This window comes from Diadema antillarum, unplaced genomic scaffold (genome assembly GCF_040938485.1).
Source record: "Diadema antillarum isolate AM-2024a unplaced genomic scaffold, OU_Dant_1.0 seq00001354_RagTag, whole genome shotgun sequence".
NCBI classification, from domain to species: Eukaryota; Metazoa; Echinodermata; class Echinoidea; order Diadematoida; family Diadematidae; genus Diadema; species Diadema antillarum.
Genome location: NW_027272118.1, coordinates 303,337 through 323,477, shown reverse-complemented (window position 1 = coordinate 323,477; position 20,141 = coordinate 303,337). Strand labels below are relative to the sequence as shown.

Below are 20,141 nucleotides of genomic sequence, written 5' to 3'. Positions count from 1 at the left end.
TTATTAAAACCAATTCCACATGGTCTCTCTGTCCATCAAGTTGCAATATGCAGTGAAATTGAGAGCTTTTAAATTCAATGATTAAGATGATAATTTCTGCAACAGAACTCCCCCTGGACTGTAATGTAGTGTAGGCTGTAGGGTAATAAAGAATGTTGTTTTCCTGCTCTGATGGACAGTTCATCTATCATTTGATGACATTATCAATGGTGCACAGCGTCAGGAGGTTAAAGGCAGTCCTGGGCGATAAGCCGTTCTAACTCATTTCAGCCTGAATGAATGATTAGGACCATTTCTGACAGATGTACACATGTACTGCTTGCATGCTGGTGTCTGCAGGTACCATGCTATTTTTGCTGTACTGGGAACTGGGATAAAAATAATTTTCTGTCATATACAATGTAAAACCTGTAAAGGCAAAGGGCCTTACTGTTAAAGATACATGTAGGCCCTGGTATAAGGCAACAGTCTACAATCTAGCTTCAGTAATTGAATTATATTTTTAAAAACCAGACTTCATTCTGGTCTGAAGGGGTTGTAAAATTGGAGAGAGGTAAAATAAATAAATAAATAAATAAAAATCTGTGTATTAAAATACAGTATGAGTGCATTTAGGATTACATAAAGTGAACTACTTGAGAGTAATGGAGACTTTGTAAACTGGTACCATAAACAAAGGTACATGTAGCAATATTAAAATTTCTTTCCATGCGTGATGGGCAACATGTTACTTTTTGCCTCTTTCCATCATAAACAGGATTCCCAGTCTCATAATCACCAAAATGTTTGTTTTTCTCTTGTTTGAGCTACACAGTAGCTGTTATGATACTGCTTGTTGCTTCTGTGAAGTGAGATTAAAATAGAAACCTCTCTCTTTCTCTGCCAGTTTGCCAAGTCTCCACAGGGGCTGTAATGGACACGACCACTGTAAATTGTCAAATAACACCTACCCTCCACTGTTTTCCTGGACGACGGTTTCCATGGAAACATGGGTGTCTATTACCGGAATAGGATGATTATCTACATAGCATTTGCATACTTACGGAGACGGTGAATTACATTTGTACCAAGGATTGGCAGAGCTCATCTTGCATGTGCACGTAATCGTCTTCCCTCATCAACACATTCTGGGTTTTCTTTTGAACAGCATTAATGGGTCCTGAGGGATGGGAGTGGGGTGGGGCAGGAGTGGGGGATCCAGGGGTGGGGGGGGGGGGGAGGGGGAGGGGTACAGATTGCAGCCTGGCAATGTGCATTATTGCCCAAATTAAGACGTCGTTGGGGGAAATGGATTTCGGCATGTCGCGTCTGCCAAATTCTCATCACACGCGTGCAATTTGCAGCGGAGTTGGGTAGACATCCGGATGGGAGTTAAGAGATTCGGGGAGGGAGTGACAAACACACAAACACACAAACACACTTACACACAAACACAATCACACTCAGGTATAAAGAAAACATCATACGGTTTGGCAAAAACAACAAAACAAACAAATAGGATAGGTAGCCATGCCACCAAGTGCATAACATGGCTGTTTTCTTGATGTTTTAAAAGCTAATGCCACAGGAGATTTCAGTCAAGCATCAAGAAAAAAAAAAAATCTAATTACACTGCACTTTTGTCAAGGTGACCTCGGTGCATTAAAAGAAAAAGCTTCTATATTTGTCTGTCCATGTGATACACAGACTCCAGGGCCATTTTGTATTTTAAATAAGCAGACTGACAAGACTGGTTCATGAGGAAAAACAGAAAATGGCAAACCACATGATAAACATTCTATACCTTTTAATGGCATGCACTTAGTTGATTAAACCACCCATAGTTGCAAAATATTTATTGCTTGGTATATCATTTATGAAATTGTAAGGTACAGTAGATGGAAGGGGTTGTGATGATGGTGATGATGATGATGATGATGATGATGATGATGATGATGATGATAATGATGATGATGATGAAAATAATGATGACAATGATGATATGAAGATTATGGTGGTGATGGTGATAATGAATGCCAATATAATATCAACATCTCTTCCAGTGGGCAAGTATGAATTACAAAACTAGTTTGTATGTACTGTATGTGTTGTGTTTGAGAAAATGTTCTCTTTAAACTACATTGTATTGTTTTTTACTGTTTATTTAGAATAACCTTCAAAAGGATTTATCATGCATTTACCTAGTATTTGCTTTGTACAAGTAGATTATTTTATGTTGCTGTGATTGTGAAGTACTTCTGTGGTAAAGACATGTTAGTGTAAGTTCACTCTCCCTGAACTAGCACAAAAATGATGCACTTGAACATTTTGAAAGAATACAAAGATTTTATGTAAAAATGTACTGTCATCCCTGTAATTTTGTTTGTGTTTTTTTAATATATAATTTGAATCTTATATTCGGTTTGTTGTTATGCATTATTTTCATTTATACTTTGTTTTTGTATGTAACTTTGTATGTATTTTGAGTTATTCTTGGAATATGTAGGGCCCCTTTTGAGTTCTCTATTAAACTGAAAGGGCTACCCTGTGAAAATTAGACAATAGATTTTAAGTAGATATATATATCTGTATGTATAATGTTTAAGGGAGGGTCACTCAAATTAGCCCTAGTAATTGGATGCAGTTTCCACATATTTGCATTGTCTTGTTTTCTGGTTATTTGTTATTGATCTTGGTATTATATTTCATATCTTCCAGGATCCCTCCGTTACCGAGGCAACGGCTAATTCACACGGTGGTCTGGAAGAGTACAATCCCTTTGAAGCTACAAACAAACAGGTGATATTTTCATTTCATTTCTTTCTTTAGTGCCATTCTTTTTATCAGTCCTTCTTACACACTAGAGCTTGTAAAATTCATGGCTTTCAGTCACAACAAAATGGTAGTCAGTGCAAAGGGAAAAAGTCTCTGTCAATGGACTCTATACTGAACTTTTACATTGTAACCCAGAATTCTTAACTCTCTGGAATGTGAAATATGTACATTGTACATTGTAGATCTTGAGATGATTCCTGACATGGCAGGGATTTTACATGTTTTGTGTTACTGACTGTTCATCAGACAGTGACATATCTAGAAATGTTTGTGGAATTTGTCACTTTCTGATTGTCTTTCTCTCACCCTGGAAGGAAATTCTTGTCCACTTTCCTTTCAATTTTTGTGAATACAAACATACTTCAAGCAAAAGCAACTTCCTCTCTGCTTTTTGAAGGGAAGTTTGAATACTTGAGGTACAGTACAATGTACAATAAAAGTTGAGAGAGCTCTGTAAAGTTGATGTTTTTATTCCAATGTCATTGTTGCAAGAAATCTTTGGTTGAATTCATTCTTTTGACCCTCTATGACACTTTGCAGAAAAAAAAGAGAGTAAAATTAAAAAATTGGAAAATGACTCAATAAGTTCAACTATGATAATTTTGGAATGTTTATTTCATGGTTTCTTTTTTTCTTGGGGGGGGGGGAATAAATGATTTCTAATGCTTTTGCTTACATGTTTTTCACAAGGATTGAAACATAACTATATGTGCAGTTAAAGCAAAAACATAGTTCTCGTTCTCAATTGTCAATAATTGACATATCAGGCCACAGCAGTACCCATTGATCTTCCCCACTAGAGGAAATCACATGCGATTACAAGGGCAAGATGGATAATCACGTATCATTCTACCTCCCCACGCTACTGAATGGGGATGGCCCTTCTGGAATAAAAAGTTGTGTACTATGATCTAAATTATTCCCCACTTTTGGTCACAAAATACTTCAAACAACTCATCATCCAGACAAATTGCATCAGCCAGGTATTGGTTTTTTTTTTATAGACCCTTTTGATGTATTGCAAGCAAGAACCAAATGTTGGAAAATAAAGTTTTAGCTCTTCCGAGAACTATGTTTTAGCTTTGAATACAATCTGCATAAATTCTTCTTGTTATGATCTCACATTTATAGGTACCAAATATGCATTTCTTTTTAATTTTTGTTATTTAAACATTATTGTTGGTCTGTGTTGCAAGTATTATCTTCAATCACTGTTTTTAGAATTTTTTTTTTGTCATCAAATGAAATTATGTAGAGAAATTGTAATGCTCAAAAACTTTAGAACTGTATGCCAGAAAAAAACAACAACAAAAACCACACTTCCCCTTGACCATTTATGGGAATATCAATCAATGCGAGGGGAAGGGTACTTTTACATTTACATACAGATTATGTGTGCAAATATAACCGGTCTTCACTTCTCGGTGGTACTTATATACATTGTACCAGCAGCTTTTTTGAGGTAATGACCTAATTTTGCATTCAACCTTCAATGTGTGCTGGAATGTGTGTACATGTTGCTGTTTGCAGAAACATGCTTTGATAACATTAATGTGCTCTTTAGTTGTCCTCACACCCCCCCCCCCCATCCCCTTTAATAACAACATGCCATATATGTGCTTTTTGTGGACCCTAACAACTTTGTTTGCTCTTTTTTTTTTCTTTTTTTGTCTGATGCTGCCTTTGGTGGATGTACAGGCAGCCCCGGGGAGCATGACCACCCCCGTGATTCCTCCACCGGTCAAGCCCCAATCACAGCCCGCTGTCATGGCGCCCACTTCAGAGCTCCCTCCGGCCTACACACAGTCAGCTGCGCAACCAGTGAGTATCCGCTGACATTGAGGTGGAATAGGAATTTTTCTGACGGAGACAAAAGGGGAGGGAGTATACCCCTGTAATGTTGCATTAACAAGTTCTTTGCAAAGGTTGTTACAGAGTTCCTGAAGTGATGAAGGTTGACAGTGGCACTATGAGCACTCTCTTGCCTTTAAAGGACAAGTTCACCTTCATAAACATAAGGATTGAGAGAATGTAGCTATATTAGTAGAACACATCATTGAAAGTTTGAGGAAAATCGGACAATCCGTTCAAAAGTTATGAATTTTTGAAGTTTTTGTGCAGTAACCGCTGGATGAGAAGACTACTGCAGTGCATGAATAACTTAGATGTCACATGCGTACAACAATATAAGGAAAATATAAAGAGAATTTCACAAAATGTCATCTTTTGAAAAAAAGTACACATTCCCTAGACTCGTTACCGACATATGTTAGGGGTAATATTATTCCCCCTGCCTTTAGAAAGAGGCAGGTCAAGTGCTCCTTTATTATGCGAAAAAAGTGAAAATATGTTGAGTTTCCTTTACATTTTCTTCATACTGTTGTACGCATATGACTCACAAGCTGTAGTAGTCTCCTCATCCAGCGGTTCCAACACAAAAATTTTAAAAATGCATAACTTTTGCATCGATTGTCCAATTTTCCTCAAACTTTCACTGATGTGTTCTACTAATATTGCCGCATTCTCTCAATCCTTATGTTTATGAAGGTGAACTTGTCCTTTAAAGAGTTCTTTTCGACTACTGGTTTCCTATTTGTACCCTTTTAACTCCGTATTTCAACACATGTGTGGAAGAAACATTTCATCTGGTGCTGTACTGTGAGTCATTTTAGGGCACTAGTATTCACATCTTTTAATTTCTAATTAAAACTCCCAAGTTAGTGACTGAAGTGGTTTATGTGATGTCATCCTATGCTCATCAGCGTTGCCTGTTGACTGAAGAAGATGACTACTGTCACAGTGAGTCATCACCCATAACTGCAAGGAGTTCCCTTTTTGTACTACCCCCCCCACCTCTTCCCTCTGTGTCTCTTCCCCCTTCTCTTCATCTTGTCTTTTGCACCACCTCCTCTCTCCCCGTTGCTGCCCTTTCTCTCTTCCTGTTTCTTTTGCTTCATCTCCATCCTGTTTTTAAGCTCACCTGAGCCGAAGGCTCAAGTGAGCTATTGCGATCGCTCTTCGGCCGGCATCCGGCATGCGACGTGCATGGTGCGTAAACTTTTCACATTTTTATCTCCTTCTTGAAGACCCCCATGACCAGTTTTTACCAAACTTGGCAGGTACATGTATCATCCCTAGGGGGATAGGATCTCAATTTGTTCAAACGGGTACCATGCCCCACCTGTTGGGGCCGAGGAGGAATCTTCTAAAATCTTCTTCTCAGAACCAGAATTGATAGAGCTATAAAATTAGTACCATGAATTGCAACTGTGTTGTACATTAATGACTGAAGTTTCAAATTTGTTCATGATGGAATCAGGGGTGCCCCCCTTGGGACCCAGGGGTGTGGATGAGAGGGTCCTAATGGGAGCCTAAAGTGTACATTTTCATCTTCTTCTTGAAAACCCCACAGTGAATTTTCACCAAACTTGGCAGGTACATGTAGCATCTCTAGGGGGATAAGATCTCAATTCCTTCAAATGGGCACCATACCCCACCTGGGGGCCTAGGGGGGCCCAACCCACCCCCAGGGCCATTATGGGATCTTTAAAGTATTAAAAGAGTCTGCAAGAATGCGTGGAAGGTGAACTTGTAATACGCAGGTGAGCACGAGACCCCTGGATCTCTTGTCTTCTTTTACCTGCCCCATTTCTTCATCATCTTTACCTCTCTCCTCCAAATCGACACTCCATCTCACCCGCCCCCTTTCTCTTTCATCTTTCCCCAGAGTTCCTTGTCTCCCCTTTTTTTACCTTCCCCTCTTCATTTTTTCCCCTCACCTCTGTGACAATGATTTGCACATGAGACCACCACCTCCCAAGTCTGGTGTGACGTTCGGTTACCACGGTAACTGCCGTCTGCCAATGCTTGATGCATTGATATCTTCCTCTTCTTCCCTCAACGTGCAGGCGGTGACGGAGGGGCAGGCGGAGCTACAGAGGCGGCAGGAGGAGTTGGAAAGGAAGGCAGCTGAGCTCCAAAGGAGGGAACAGCAGATGAGGAATGCACAGTATAATAGTGAGCACCTGACTGAAAGTGGTGGTGGTTATTCTTTGCCAATCAAGTTGTAGAAACCACATTTCTGTGATTTTTTTTTAGTTTTCAGGGTTCTCGCCAGGAATTTCTTCACGCTTGTCGGCATTTATGCGCGCTGTTCTGGGGGTGGGTACGGGAGGGGGGTTACAGCGTTCCCCCTCCCGCGCGAAGCGCGGAAGCCTTCGCTAATGCTCAATACAACACAGATAAATTGCCGCTAAAATGCCACTAAATGCGACATTTTCACGGAGATGTAATGAACGTTGTGAGGGGCATATTCTCACAGAAACAATGCAGAAACTCCATACCTTTTGTTAGCGGCAGTTCCTAAATAATAAATGAAAGAGAAGTAGGTGCCGATGGTGGAGGTTCCGATTTCTTTTAGGCCTTTCCTGTTTCACTGTTGCAATAATTAGCCGCCTCTGCATCGCAACAACGCGCGCCGTGTTGCTTTCTCGCCGTCTGCTCGACCACGTGGTAGGCCTATTGCATGCAGATGCGCGAGAAGCGATCGAGAACTTTCGGGACATCGTTGCACTTTCCTTTCTGGGTATCCTGCGGTAGTTTGGCCGTGACATCAAAGAGATATCATACAATTTTAAATGTAATGATGGTCATTATTCCGAAGGTTTGTTTAATCATAAAATGAAACGATTCATTACTATACTGAGTACTTCGAAGGTTTGTAATCGAAAACAACAACAACACCAAAGGTCGGTACTACAGATGAATGTTCAAAATAAAACTGATTTCGTTCGAAGATTAACAAGCATTTCTTCTTTATTATTTTCCGATCAACGAACCTTCAGAAAGGAATCTATCATCTATCATCGTTATTGTTTCAGAATAACAAACCTTCAGAATAAGAAAACACCGTTTTGGGGCTGTTGTTGTATTCCGAAATTATACTGGAAGAACATTCGAAATAACAAAACTGATTTCGTTTGGATATAAACGAATATTTTCTCCTTTATAATTTTTCTATTAAGGATCATTCAGAATTAAGAATGTAGAGTATTATTTTGCCATTATTCTTTCGGAGTAACGAACCCTGAGGGTAAGAAAACTATAACCGATTTCATTTCTTCTTTATCGTTTTCCGATTAACGATCGTTCAGAATTAAGAATCTAAAGTATTATCGTTATTCTTTCGCAGTAACGAACCTTCAGAGTAAAAGAAAACTAACAGTTTTGGGGCCGTCGTTTTATTCTGAAATTTCACTGACGGAAACGTTCGAAATAACAAAACTGATTTCGTTGTGAAATGAACGGACATTTTTTAAAATCATTTTTGGATTAACGAACCTTCAGAATAAGGAATATAGCATTATTTTATCATTAATCTGTCGGAGTAACGAACCCTAAGGGTAAGAAAAGTGCAACTGTTTTTGGGGGCAGTTGTTTTATTCCATATTTCACTGGCAAAACGTTCGAAATGACGCACTGATTTCGTTTTGAAATTTACGGACATTTTTCTTTATTCAATTTTTGGTTAACGAACCTTCAGAATACTCAGAATCTACAATTTATTATTTCATCATAACTACTTCTGTCGGAATAACAGACCCTTAGAGTACGAAAACACGCTGTTTTGTGCCGTCGTTTTATTCCGAAATTTCACTGGCAGAACGTTCGAAATAACAAAACTGATTTCGTCGTGAAATGAACGGACATTTTTCTTAATCATTTTTGGATTAACGAACCTTCAGAATAAAGAATCTAGCATCATTTTATCATTAATCTGTCGGAGTAACGAAAAAAAATGAACCTTGGTGGCGATAACTGATGCTGGTGTAGAGAAAAACAAAGACAGCTCGCTCAAAAGATGCTTCCTTCTTTCAGTTTATTTTCTCCCCAGTCATTCCTATTGTTCTCCTCCCATGAACCCCTGCCATGCACGGACGATGAACAAAACAAAATGTTACCGACGCTGCAATGAAAAAAAAAGAAAAAAAAAAGAAGAAAGAAACACGTCCTCGAAGCAAATTATCTACACTTTTCAAGTTGAAAAAATTGATGTTCGTAATGAAGAATAAAAAAAAGCACGACCTCAAGCAGTGGGGAAACTTGATATCATGGCTTGTGGAAATTTCCATGAAATTTCCACGAAAGCCAGGTGTCAGATAAAGAATGTCACGCGTACTGCCACCTTGCTTCAGTGGTCGTAAACAGCGTGTACATAGCATGTTCCACCAACTGGGAATATTGATGAATGATCATCCATTTATTTTCTGCCCATGAAGGCCCCCTAACCCACCTTCTAACAAACCAAGCCAGAAGCACGTGGAGCATTACGTACGTTGAACTTGAAAGACCATCATGACAGAATTACTATAAATTTCGGCCCGGAAAAGGAAAATGGAATATTCACGAATGACGTTTACAAATCCATGGAAATTGAAAAGGCTAAAATGGAACGCATGGCTTTTTAGATTTAAAAAAAAAAATAACCCACTGAAACTACCAAAACCTAAATAACAATTTGCATTTGCTTACTCCATCGCACGTTCTTTTTTCTTTTCTTTTTTTTTAACGAAAAATGGAGTTAATTTTCTCTCTGCGGCAATGCTTTGAACGCATCTAATTTTATGTCATTGCCGATGGCCAGCTTCCTGAAGAATTGATACGAATCCTTTCAAATATACGAAACAAAGTCTAAAGATCCTGGATCCTGGCGGTGAATTTCGGTGGTATTATAAATCCTGCTCACTATCAAACTTTAATCATCTGTTCCTTGCGCCATTTTACCAACCAACTGTAACTGTTCCTGAAAATTTCATCCTAATCTGTTCCCAAATTCTGACTTATTTTTGCGAATAGAGAGACAGACAGGCAGACAAATTAACAAACAAACCAAAGCAGCCAAAAAAAATACAACCTTTGGCGGAGGGGGGCATGCATTTCATATCGTTTGTTTTTGCGTAACCCGACAACAAGCGTGACAACAAGCGAGCACGTGTCAGCCTTCCTCAGCCTCCTTCGGCCTCCGACCCTCTCTTTCCGTCCTCTCTCTCCCTCTCACAATACACTGTACCGTTGTACAAGCAGGCGGCTGGTAAGTGGCCGGCTGGGTGCTTGTGCATGTGTGTGTGGATCCCAAATCAGAGCGCATGTGAGTGAGCAAGTGTGTGATGTGGTGTGTATCAGCTAGTACGTCGCTCTGTTGAGCCGCGTTGTTGTGATCGGTGTGGTGACTGCGTAGATAAATTTTTGCGCTTGTATAAGTATGTAAACTGCTGCTGCTTTCAACATCTAGCTTCTTTTCTAGCCAGATAATAAAGACTGAAAAAGGCGAGAAATTGGTCCGAACTTAGCTCGTCAAGCAAGTTACCCTTGTCGGCAAGTTCACGCGTGGTGTTACCCTTGTCGGCAAGTTTTACCCTTGTCGGCAATTGCTTCTTCAAACCGCACGCTTGTCGGGGCCGACAAGGGTGATATACGCTGGCGAGATCCCTGGTTTTCTAGTTTGTATTTTTGATTGCATTATTTCATTAGGTAGATTAAAATTGTCCTTTTGTTTCAACCATCCTTTGGCCACATATACCGTCATTTCTTTTAGTTGCAGATTTATCAAAAGCCTTCGAAATTGCAAAATTCGATTTAGATCTTTAAATTGGTACTGTATTTTAGAAGATTTTTTTTTTCTTCTTCAAATTGGTAAATTTGTATTGTTGTTGGCATTATTAGGTGATACGCTCTCTCTGTCATCTGAATTGCACACCCATAATGTGTATGTTTGTCCAGTTTTAAAAGTATTGCTCTGATACTATTGGAGTGATAGACGTAGCTACAAAGAGCACAAATGTTGTGAAAAAAAATGTTGATGAAAGAAAATGTGACTCATGCAGTCAGGTAATGATTGCTTTTACCGTCCACAGAGACAGCAAAATATTACATGCTCAGTGTCTGTGAACACACAGAAATTCTGTATACATCAAGTTGGGAAAATAGGGAATACTGCAGGCGGGTAATTCCCCAGACCAATCCGATCTGTCAAAATTCTGTCAAAAGGAGATATGTTATGTACTCCAATGATCACAATCTTTGTTATCCTTCTACCTCCTTGTTCACAGTCCGAGAAAACAACTGGCCACCGCTGCCCAAGTGGTTTCCCCTGCAGCCGTGCTTCTACCAGGACTTTGCCGTCGACATTCCCCTTGAGTTCCAGAGGACAGTCAAGCTTGGCTACTACTTGTGGATAGGTGAGGCACATTTTACTGTCTCACCCTCTTCAGGGTTGGAGTCTGTTAAAGGAGAAATCCAGTCCAAATATAAGTTAGTCTGATAAGAAAGAGTAGAATATTATGAGTTCAACGGTATAAATTTGATCGAAATCGGATGAAAAATAAGAAAGTTATGACATTTTGAAGTTTTGCTATTTTGGGGGTAAACAGTTCTCGAACAGTCAACATGAATATGCAAATGGAAAAGTGAGCATGTCATTCCCTCACAACTTACCATATAGTTTGTACATGAAATTTTGAAATATCCTGTTTTTCATTCAAACGCAATTATGCCTGAGGCTCAAATCCTCATATATCTAACTGATCACTATTCTGAAGTTATTCAACCAGGAATAGCATCATGTTTCAGACTTCAATGACGGAAACATTGAATTTTCGTCATTTTTTTGTACACGATCAATGCAAAATTGTGAGGGTATGACATGGTTAGCTCAGTCATTTGCGTATTCATACCCACTGTACAAGAACTGCTTTGGAGAAATTGTCAAAACTTCAAAATTCCAAAACTTCCTTATTTTTCAAATTTTTACCATTGAACTCGTAAAATTTTACTCTTTTTTTTTTATCAGACTAACTTATATGTAGACTGGATTTCCCCTTTAAAGGTTATCTGTGGACTTTGAGACTCCTCGAAGACTCCTCTGGCCATTTTGTACATGATTCGCTGGAGTGAAACTCTTTGAGTTTTTGTTTGTTTGTTTGTTTGTTTCTTTCTTTCTTTCTTTAATAGGAGGGGCAAAGGGGGAATTCAGTCTGTAAAATGCTCTTCATTTGAGTTTTCAAGACTCCAAAGTAAAATGTGAAATATTAGCCAAAATGGTATGCAGACAGTATAGCAATCTGAGAGCATGTCCGCTTATGGTCCCTATTTGATGTTGTGTAATTAACTAACGGTAATCAACAAATTGGGTGGTAGCAACCCAATGATCTTCCTCTTGAGAATGAAGTGCTCTCAGCTTGTTAGGAAACTCAAATATGATTGCTAGGGCATGATCGATCATCATGCAACATTTTGCCTACCCGCTACTGAATGGGAAGCTGGAATTAAAATCATGGATGACAATCGAAATCATTTCACACTTTTGATGTCGAAATACTTCACAACTACTCATCATCCCTGCAAATCATTTTAGTCAGATTTCAACTTTCTTGGTAGATCCTTTCAAAGTATTACAAGGAAATCCCAAAGAGGGGAAGATGAATTTTGAGTTCCTCAAAGAACTGTGTTTTGTGTTTAAAGATAATAAAAAGTTTTGGTATCTCAAAAGTTTCCCTGAATTTCCGTGTTTCAGGTTAAAGTACCTTTCATAACTAACACTGTGAGACTTACTCGCCCCAAAGTGCTGTCATTTCTTAGTAATCATGCAATGAACTGCGACCAGCAGCCCCATACGCATAGCGACCAGCAGCCCCATACGCATAGCGTAATGGGGCTTCGCATTGTAGCATTCAGGATCATGACAGATTTAGTATCGCGGGTAAATATCAACTTAAAATCCAAAAAATTCTTCAATTTGAAGACTTACTATTTAAGTTGAAGTATTGAAAACAGGCTTCGGGTAACGTTTGGTTCTGCCAATAGTCCCTTTCTGTTTGAATTGATGACTGAATGTGACTAGGTCGAGAGGACCTTGGGAGAGCTACATACACTGATTACTACGGCCAGCGCATACACACACATAACATGCGAACAAATTTCAAATCCATGAACGGATAAGATGTGTGTGTGCGCATGCGCTGGCCGTCAATTCAGTGTAGCTCTCCCAAGGTCCTCTCGACCGAGTCACATTCAGTCATTTATTCGAACAGAAAGGGACTATTGGCAAAACCAAACATTGCCCGAAGCCTGTTTTAAATACTTCAACTTACTGGTAAGTCTTCAAATTGAAGAAATTTCTGGATTTTAAGTTGATATTTACCCGCGGTACTAAATCTGTCATGATCCTGTAAGCTACAATGCGAAGCCCCATTTAGCTATGCGTATGGGGCTGCACGCTGCTGGTCGCAGTTATCATGCAATTATCGACGCCGTACGGCGGCGGCTCTGGTATGAAACCATTATTGCATGATTACTAAGACATGAGAGCACTTTGGGGCGAGTAAGTCTCGCAGTGTTAGTTATATGAAAGGTACTTTAACCTGAAACACAAACTAAGACAAGGAAATTCAGGGAAACTTTTGAGGTACCAAAACTTTATATTATCTTTAAAGGGGATGGCTAGTAACAGATCAGTGGGAATCAGTGGGAATGCTGAGGGATGATTGTTCCTATCCTTGTGGGATTCATTTAAGAGTACATTATAATCTACTGTTGTGTGAAAATTATTTGCTTCAGAACGGTCTCATATTCAAGTAATGTGCGGATTAATGCCCCGTCACTGGCCAGGCACGCTAACCTGGAAACATTAAACTGCACATTACTTGAATATAAGACCATTCTAAAGCAAATATAAATAGTAAATGTACTCTTAAATGAATCCCACAAGGATTGGAACTATCATCCTCCAGCATTCCCACTGATTCCCACTGGTCAGTTACTAGCCATCCCCTTTAACCTGCAAGTTTACAAGTACCAACGTGTATCTCTCCTTTTCTTACAGCATACATGCTGACACTGTTGCTGAATACGTTGTTTTCTCTCGTATACCTGTGCACTGTGGGTGGCTCGGGAGGCGGCGTGTGCTTTGGCATTAGCCTCCTGGGCGTGTTCATATCGATACCCTGTGCATTTGTGTGTTGGTATAGGCCCATGTACAAAGCCTTTAGGTAAGAAGATTGTGGGCATACATCAAGTCATCATTACACCATTACACAGTATAGCGCCACCACCGTGCCCAGTTGTTTGCATAGTGCGAGTTCCACCGCAGCGGCCATGACATCTACACATCTTACTGTGTGTCTGCACCAGTATAAATCCATTGCCATATGTGTTCTGTGTGATCTGCAGTCTTGACGACAGACACATTATAATATATTACATGTATTCATTGCTTTTCAAGTGCACACCATGTCCCCGTCACAGTGCTGTTGTACTTGAATCTCGTCCTCTTCACTTATTTACAGATTGCCTTTTTTTTTTTTTTTTTGCGAATGCGAATACTGTAGGGACTGGAACTGGTCATTGTGTGTTTATCAAAACATGAGCAGGTTCGTCCTGCACATTTACTTTGTATTACACATGTTCATGCAACTATCCAAGACGAAAACAATTTTAAATGTACAGAGAGACTGTTTGAAGGGTTCATTTAAAAAAAAAATGTGTACAAGGTATTTCATTGTAAAGTTTCTGGCACTAGTAATACTTGATCTTCTCTCAAAAGTACAACGTATATCCCACATTCTTAGTGACGCTTTTGACATAAAGTCTTCCGGAAAAATGAAATATCCGTCCTCAATCTGACAAGGGAATATTGAAGCCTGAGATGTATCTAATGTACAAATTTCTCCCTGAAAACTCTCTGGAATCCCCCTGAAGTTGATATGCGAATAGTGGCAGCCCATGTTGTTACGGACACAAAAGATAACTTTTGTGAATACTGTAATAGTGAAAATTTTTGCGGTGTGGAAATTTTCATGCATTTCGTGCAACCAGAAACCAACGCAAAAATGAAAACTTTCGACTATTTCTGTATGCCTTATGTTCCACTAATAAATGTCTGGATTCTGCAGAATTAGAAACGCACAAAATTCGTCTCACCCAGTTGAGCACGAAAAATTACTCAAGCGAAAATAAACACTTTTGATTTAAGTCTCTGTTGGCTATCTGTTGTAAGCATTTTGGGTAGGCATTTTGCACATGAGAGCTGCTACTGCGGTTGGACAGGGATGTCTCTGTAATCAGAAAAGCCCCCAACATCATGTCATACCACACTTCATTGTCAGTTTTCCATCTCTCGTTTGTTTCTCACCCGCAGTGTACGAAGTGTTATTAGTCCTCAACGTGTTCATTGCTGTAGCATACCTGTGCGCAGGAGGCGGGTCCGGGGCAGGCCTGTGTTTTGGACTGTCCATTCTTTTCCTGGTTCTCCACAGCCCATTCTCATTCCTCTGTTGGTATCGCGCCGTGTACAAAGCCTTCAGGTACATTATTGACATCACCCATGTCCACTTCAGTTCATTGTAATGTGTCATACTGTATACGCCATGTATTTCGAAAGACAATTTTTTTTTTTTTTTTAGCAAATCAGGACCTCCCGACAATTTCACAAGTGGTTAAATTTACAATCGTAAAGTACAGCACTGGACAGGCAGAGAAATGGGGAAGTAGATGCATCCATTCACACAGTAGGCACGCCAAGATTAAGGCCTGCGTATTTGTATTATCGCACATTTTTTTTATGTACTGTGTACTGCGTTACCAGGACATTTTATGCACATGACATTCTTCGTGCGGATCAGATTTAATATTCTTGTGTGTTATTAGTACATTGTTGCACCAAACTTGCAAAATCATAGCAGAAATCAAAACCCTTCAAAAAAATGGCGTATACAGTACACAATTGTAGATGCCAAAGGCCACCTTACAATCTGTCACTGTTATAATATTTTGTCACATTTGAAATTTGTTTTTGTTTCTATTTTTCTTTAAATGAACGAAAGAGCTGACCAATGTGAATTTGGTGCTCTTCAGTCATTCAATAAGGAGCTGCAGAATAATATAATGATTTGACATTGCTTTGAAGGGTCCTCTTGTAATGGTTATAATCGTTTTTTGTGGTATTTGTATTGTAATATTTCAAACAATGATGACGAAATTAGAAATCTGCAATCTCCTCCCAAGTCTTCTGGGGTTCTGGAATGGCATACCCTTGACATAATCACACTTACATAACTGCCCTTCTGGCCAACTGAAAAATTGGGAACTCACGTTGCCTTTGCAATATAAATCAGCATATTGATTGTGCATCAATCAAGTTTTGGGTTCTGGTACCCAGTACTGTAAAAGTGGTTTCTTTCGGGTACAGATACTTTCGCGGTTTCCATTGATGCCAACTTTTTCGAGTGTGTTTAAATTCGCGGTCAGCAAAATCTGTGAATTCACAGTCGGCAAAAATTGTTTTATTTTGCACATGAAAACCAAAACTATAATCCAATTATTCTTTTATTTATTAAATAGAAATTAAAATTGAATGCAGGCTTACCTGAAATCCCGTCTCTCGAGTACTTTATAACGTGCTTGTACCTACATTGCGCGGTATCGCTGTGTGTGTGTTGACCATCAATAGCAGTGCGCAGAATCTTCGTGTGAACGTGTACTCAATAGCGCTGTACGTAACAAGCAGTGAGTTCAAAACATTTCCGTGTGATGTTAAATTCGCGGTTCAACCTCAAAGCACGAAAAGCGTGAAAATAAAAGCACCATGAAAGAAACCACTTTTACAGTATTAAAGGACATCCACTTCGTGTAGTTGCTCTAAACATTAAAGTGCCACAAAATCATGCCACGTGGCCTCTTCCAAGTGGTCCATCGCCCGCATCAGATATTGTGTTCTCTGTTTGTTTGCATTCAAGCCCACTATGTGATTCTTGTATAACGTGCCTCGTGTAATCCATCCATTTTTGTATGAATTGATATTGTGCGGTCATTTGCAGCAGAAATTCTTGTCAATCACGCACATTTACTGTCTTTGGTGTCATGTAGCCATGTTTAATGACTTGGACATTAAAGTTTTCTGTTTCATTGTACTCTTTACTTTGAGCTTCAATGAGCTACTTTAATAATCATATTGTTGATGAAGGGTTACCTGCAGTCAGACCTAAAACAGAATGGGTATTTTCCTGCAATAATGGAAATTAGTTAGATACTGTTATGTATGAATTGCTAAATTGATTTCATACTGTTCAGGAATGACCCACATGTACTGTCAGTAACATTCTGTTCAAAGACATCGTGCAATATAAGTTCTGTTTTGAATCCTAAAAATCTGACTGTATATGCTCGTAAGAGTTTTCATTTTTCCATGCTGTGTTTTTAAAAAGATATGTTGAATGTTATGTGTTTGAAGCAATGTCACTAATGCTTTCTGTTTGTTTTTCTTTCTCCTTCATTCCCACCAATAGGAGTGACAGCTCATTCAACTTCTTCTTGTTTTTCTTCGTTTTTTTCTTCCAATTCATCGTCACGGTCATACAGGCTGTTGGCATTGATCAGTTTGGAACAGTGTAAGTAGCCCTAGGCACTTTGCAGTTGCCCTACAGTAGGAGGGATAAATTTGTACTGTCCTTTCTGTACCATCTTTGGTTCATTCAAGGTTATCGAACCACAACTGGTCAGTAATAAGAATTTATGAACAGTCCAACCTCAGTTAGTCAGCCATGACTTTCCAGATCTCTTTATCTACACATGGACGAGCACACGATTGTCCTTGCTTTTTCAGTGAGAAAGACTGCCATATTAAATAACAAAAACCAAGAGAAAGGTGTATTTTACACTGATATTTCATTTCCAAGTTAGTTGTCTGAATGATAAAACATGCAAATATTAAATGTAAATCATCGGAGTGAGTCATAAATTAACAATGCCCTTAGGTTCATCCCCAACACAACTTGCTTAAAAGTGTCATGCTCAAGCATGTAGCCATATCACTTTATCTGGATTGGTGCCAGTCCCGACATGGCTGGATAATTGAGTTTGGACTGTACTCCTAATTATATTGAGAGATACGGTACTGTATGTACGTGGATTTCCTCTGTTTATGCAATGCTGATTAAAAAAGAACAGATGTGTATAAAAGATTGCCATTTCAGCTTTGGATGAAAATGGGCCTGAAATTAGTTTTGGATGCAGGAAATGGAATTGGAATTGACTGACCTTATTAAAATCTTTCAAGTGCGTCTAGGTCTGATAGTTAGGTTACATTATGTTCTGAAATATTACTACCCGTAGATACATACTGCTTCAGTCCCATCCATGTCTTTTTGTGTATGTGTGTGTCAGGGTTTCGTATTAATAACCTGAGAAATGCTAGCCACATGTTAATTTATCAAGTCCCCCAAACCAATCCCTTGGGTATTTAATAGTGTGCTGTATCTTCTATCATTCAATGCTTGAATTTCATAAGGTAGAATAAGAATTTCACTTTCATCTTAGGCTTATTTTGGTCATGTACTTTTGTATATTTCAGTCGAAGATTTATCATCAACAGCCTCTAAATTGCTCTCTAGAATGGCTCCCTAAATTGGCAACACATTTCAAAAAGATTGAAGTTGATATTTCTGTCTCAAATATATGTATGTTCTTGGTTCTCCCTTATAAGGTACAGTGTATGAGGTAAAGTTCAGAGTTACCAATTTGAATGAGGACAAGATGTAATTGATTTATCCCCAGGACATTGGAGGTTAATTGCCAAGTATGGGTATTTGTGTTATTCTTCCAGCAAAACTGCATTTACCTCCTCTTTGCATTGTATGTCATAAAATTGTTCCTTGAAAAGTTATGTTTAATATGTCTGTATTGCAGATTTGGATTGCTACAATGTATGTACTTTGAATACCTGAAAAGAATTATAAGAAAATTGATTTTTAGCTCACCTGAGACGAAGGCTCAAGTGAGCTATTGCGATCGCTCTTCGTCCGGCGTCCGTCGTGCGTCGTCCGTCGTGCGTCGTCCGTCGTCCGTCGTGCGTAAACTTTTTACATTTTCATCTTCTTCTTGAGAACCCCATGACCGATTTTCACCAAACTTGGCAGGTAACATCCCTAGGGGGATAGGATCTCAATTTGTTCAAATGGGCACCATGGCCCACCTGGGGGGGCCCAGGGGGGCCCAAACACCATAAAATTAAGGAATCTTTAAAAATCTTCTTCTCTAGAACCAGAAGTGATAGGGCTTAATTGATACTATGAGTAAGTACATTGATGACTGTAGTTTCAAGTTTGTTCATGGGGGAATCAGGGGTGCCCCCCTTGGGACCCAGGGGAGAGGGGTGGGAAGGGGTCCTAATAGGGCCTAAATTGAACATTTTCATCTTCACTTTGAGATCGCTGTGTCTGATTTTCACCAAACTTGGTAGGTAGCATCCCTAGGGGGATAGGATCTCAATTTGTTCAAATGGGCACCATGGCCCACCTGGGGGGTCCCTAAAATTAAGGAAACTTTAAAAATCTTCTCTAGAACCAGAAGTGATAGAGCTTAGATGATACTATGAGTTAGTACATTGGTGACTGTAGTTTCAAGTTTGCTCATGGGGTTGGCGGAATCAGGGGTGCCCCCCCCCCCCCCCCCCTCCCCCCTTGGGACCCAGGAGAGGGATGGGGAGAAGTCCTACAGTTGTAATGGAGCCTGAATTGTACATGTTCATCTTCTTCTTGAAAAGCTCATGATGAATTTGACCAAACTTAGCAGGTAGCATCCCTAGGGGGATAGAATCTCAATTCCTTCAAATGGGCACCATGTCCCTCTTGGGGGGCCCCTAGGGCCCCCCCCCCCCCCCCCACATTAAGGAATATTTAAAATCTTCTGCTCTAGAACCAGAAATGATAAAGCAAAGTTAATACCATGAGTTTGTACATTGATGACTTTAGTTCCAAGTTTGTTAATTGCAGATCCAGGGCTGCCTGCCCCCCCCCCCCCCCCCCGAGTTGAGGGGGGAGGGGGGATCCATATGCAGACCTAAAGTTTCCAATGTTCTCAGGTAAGAGTTTGCAAGAATGCATGGAAGGTGAAATTGCGATACTCAGGTGAGCGCGTGACCCGCGGGTCTCTTGTTAACATTTGCGGTAAAACGATGTTTGCTAAATTGTTTGAATTTTGTCTTATGTATATTTTTGTGGTAGTGGCATTGTCAATGGTCTAAAGGTGATTGGTGCAGGTAACAGCGCCAATGACAAAGGGGATCTTATCATCGGAGGCCTGATGGTCATGATCGGCTGCTGTTTTGGCGCCCTCGCTGTCTTAGACATTCTCTACCTGATCAAGGTACACGCTCGTGTCGCACGAGGCTGTGTGGCTGTCATCAGAATATCACACGCCACCCAGTGCCGTCACGGATCTGGTGGCCCACGTGCCTTTCTCGCTCCCATCACATTCTCACTCGTGATGTATTCGTC

At 39.8% G+C, this 20,141-nt stretch overlaps 1 protein-coding gene across 2 annotated transcripts in view; it reads left to right on the top strand.

The window, feature by feature from the left end:
- The window catches only part of LOC139708607 (secretory carrier-associated membrane protein 1-like), a 43,826-nt gene that overhangs the window by 18,722 nt on the left and 4,963 nt on the right, over window positions 1-20,141 (top strand). The window contains exons 2-8 of one of the 2 annotated variants that reach the window (XM_071620550.1): window positions 2,698-2,778; window positions 4,513-4,635; window positions 6,723-6,831; window positions 10,923-11,051; window positions 15,008-15,173; window positions 17,154-17,255; window positions 19,869-20,010. In XM_071620550.1, the coding sequence (XP_071476651.1) occupies window positions 2,698-2,778; window positions 4,513-4,635; window positions 6,723-6,831; window positions 10,923-11,051; window positions 15,008-15,173; window positions 17,154-17,255; window positions 19,869-20,010 (852 nt within the window). The remainder of the gene's footprint in view (window positions 1-2,697; window positions 2,779-4,512; window positions 4,636-6,722; window positions 6,832-10,922; window positions 11,052-15,007; window positions 15,174-17,153; window positions 17,256-19,868; window positions 20,011-20,141) is intronic. The other variant, XM_071620551.1, reaches the window with a different exon arrangement.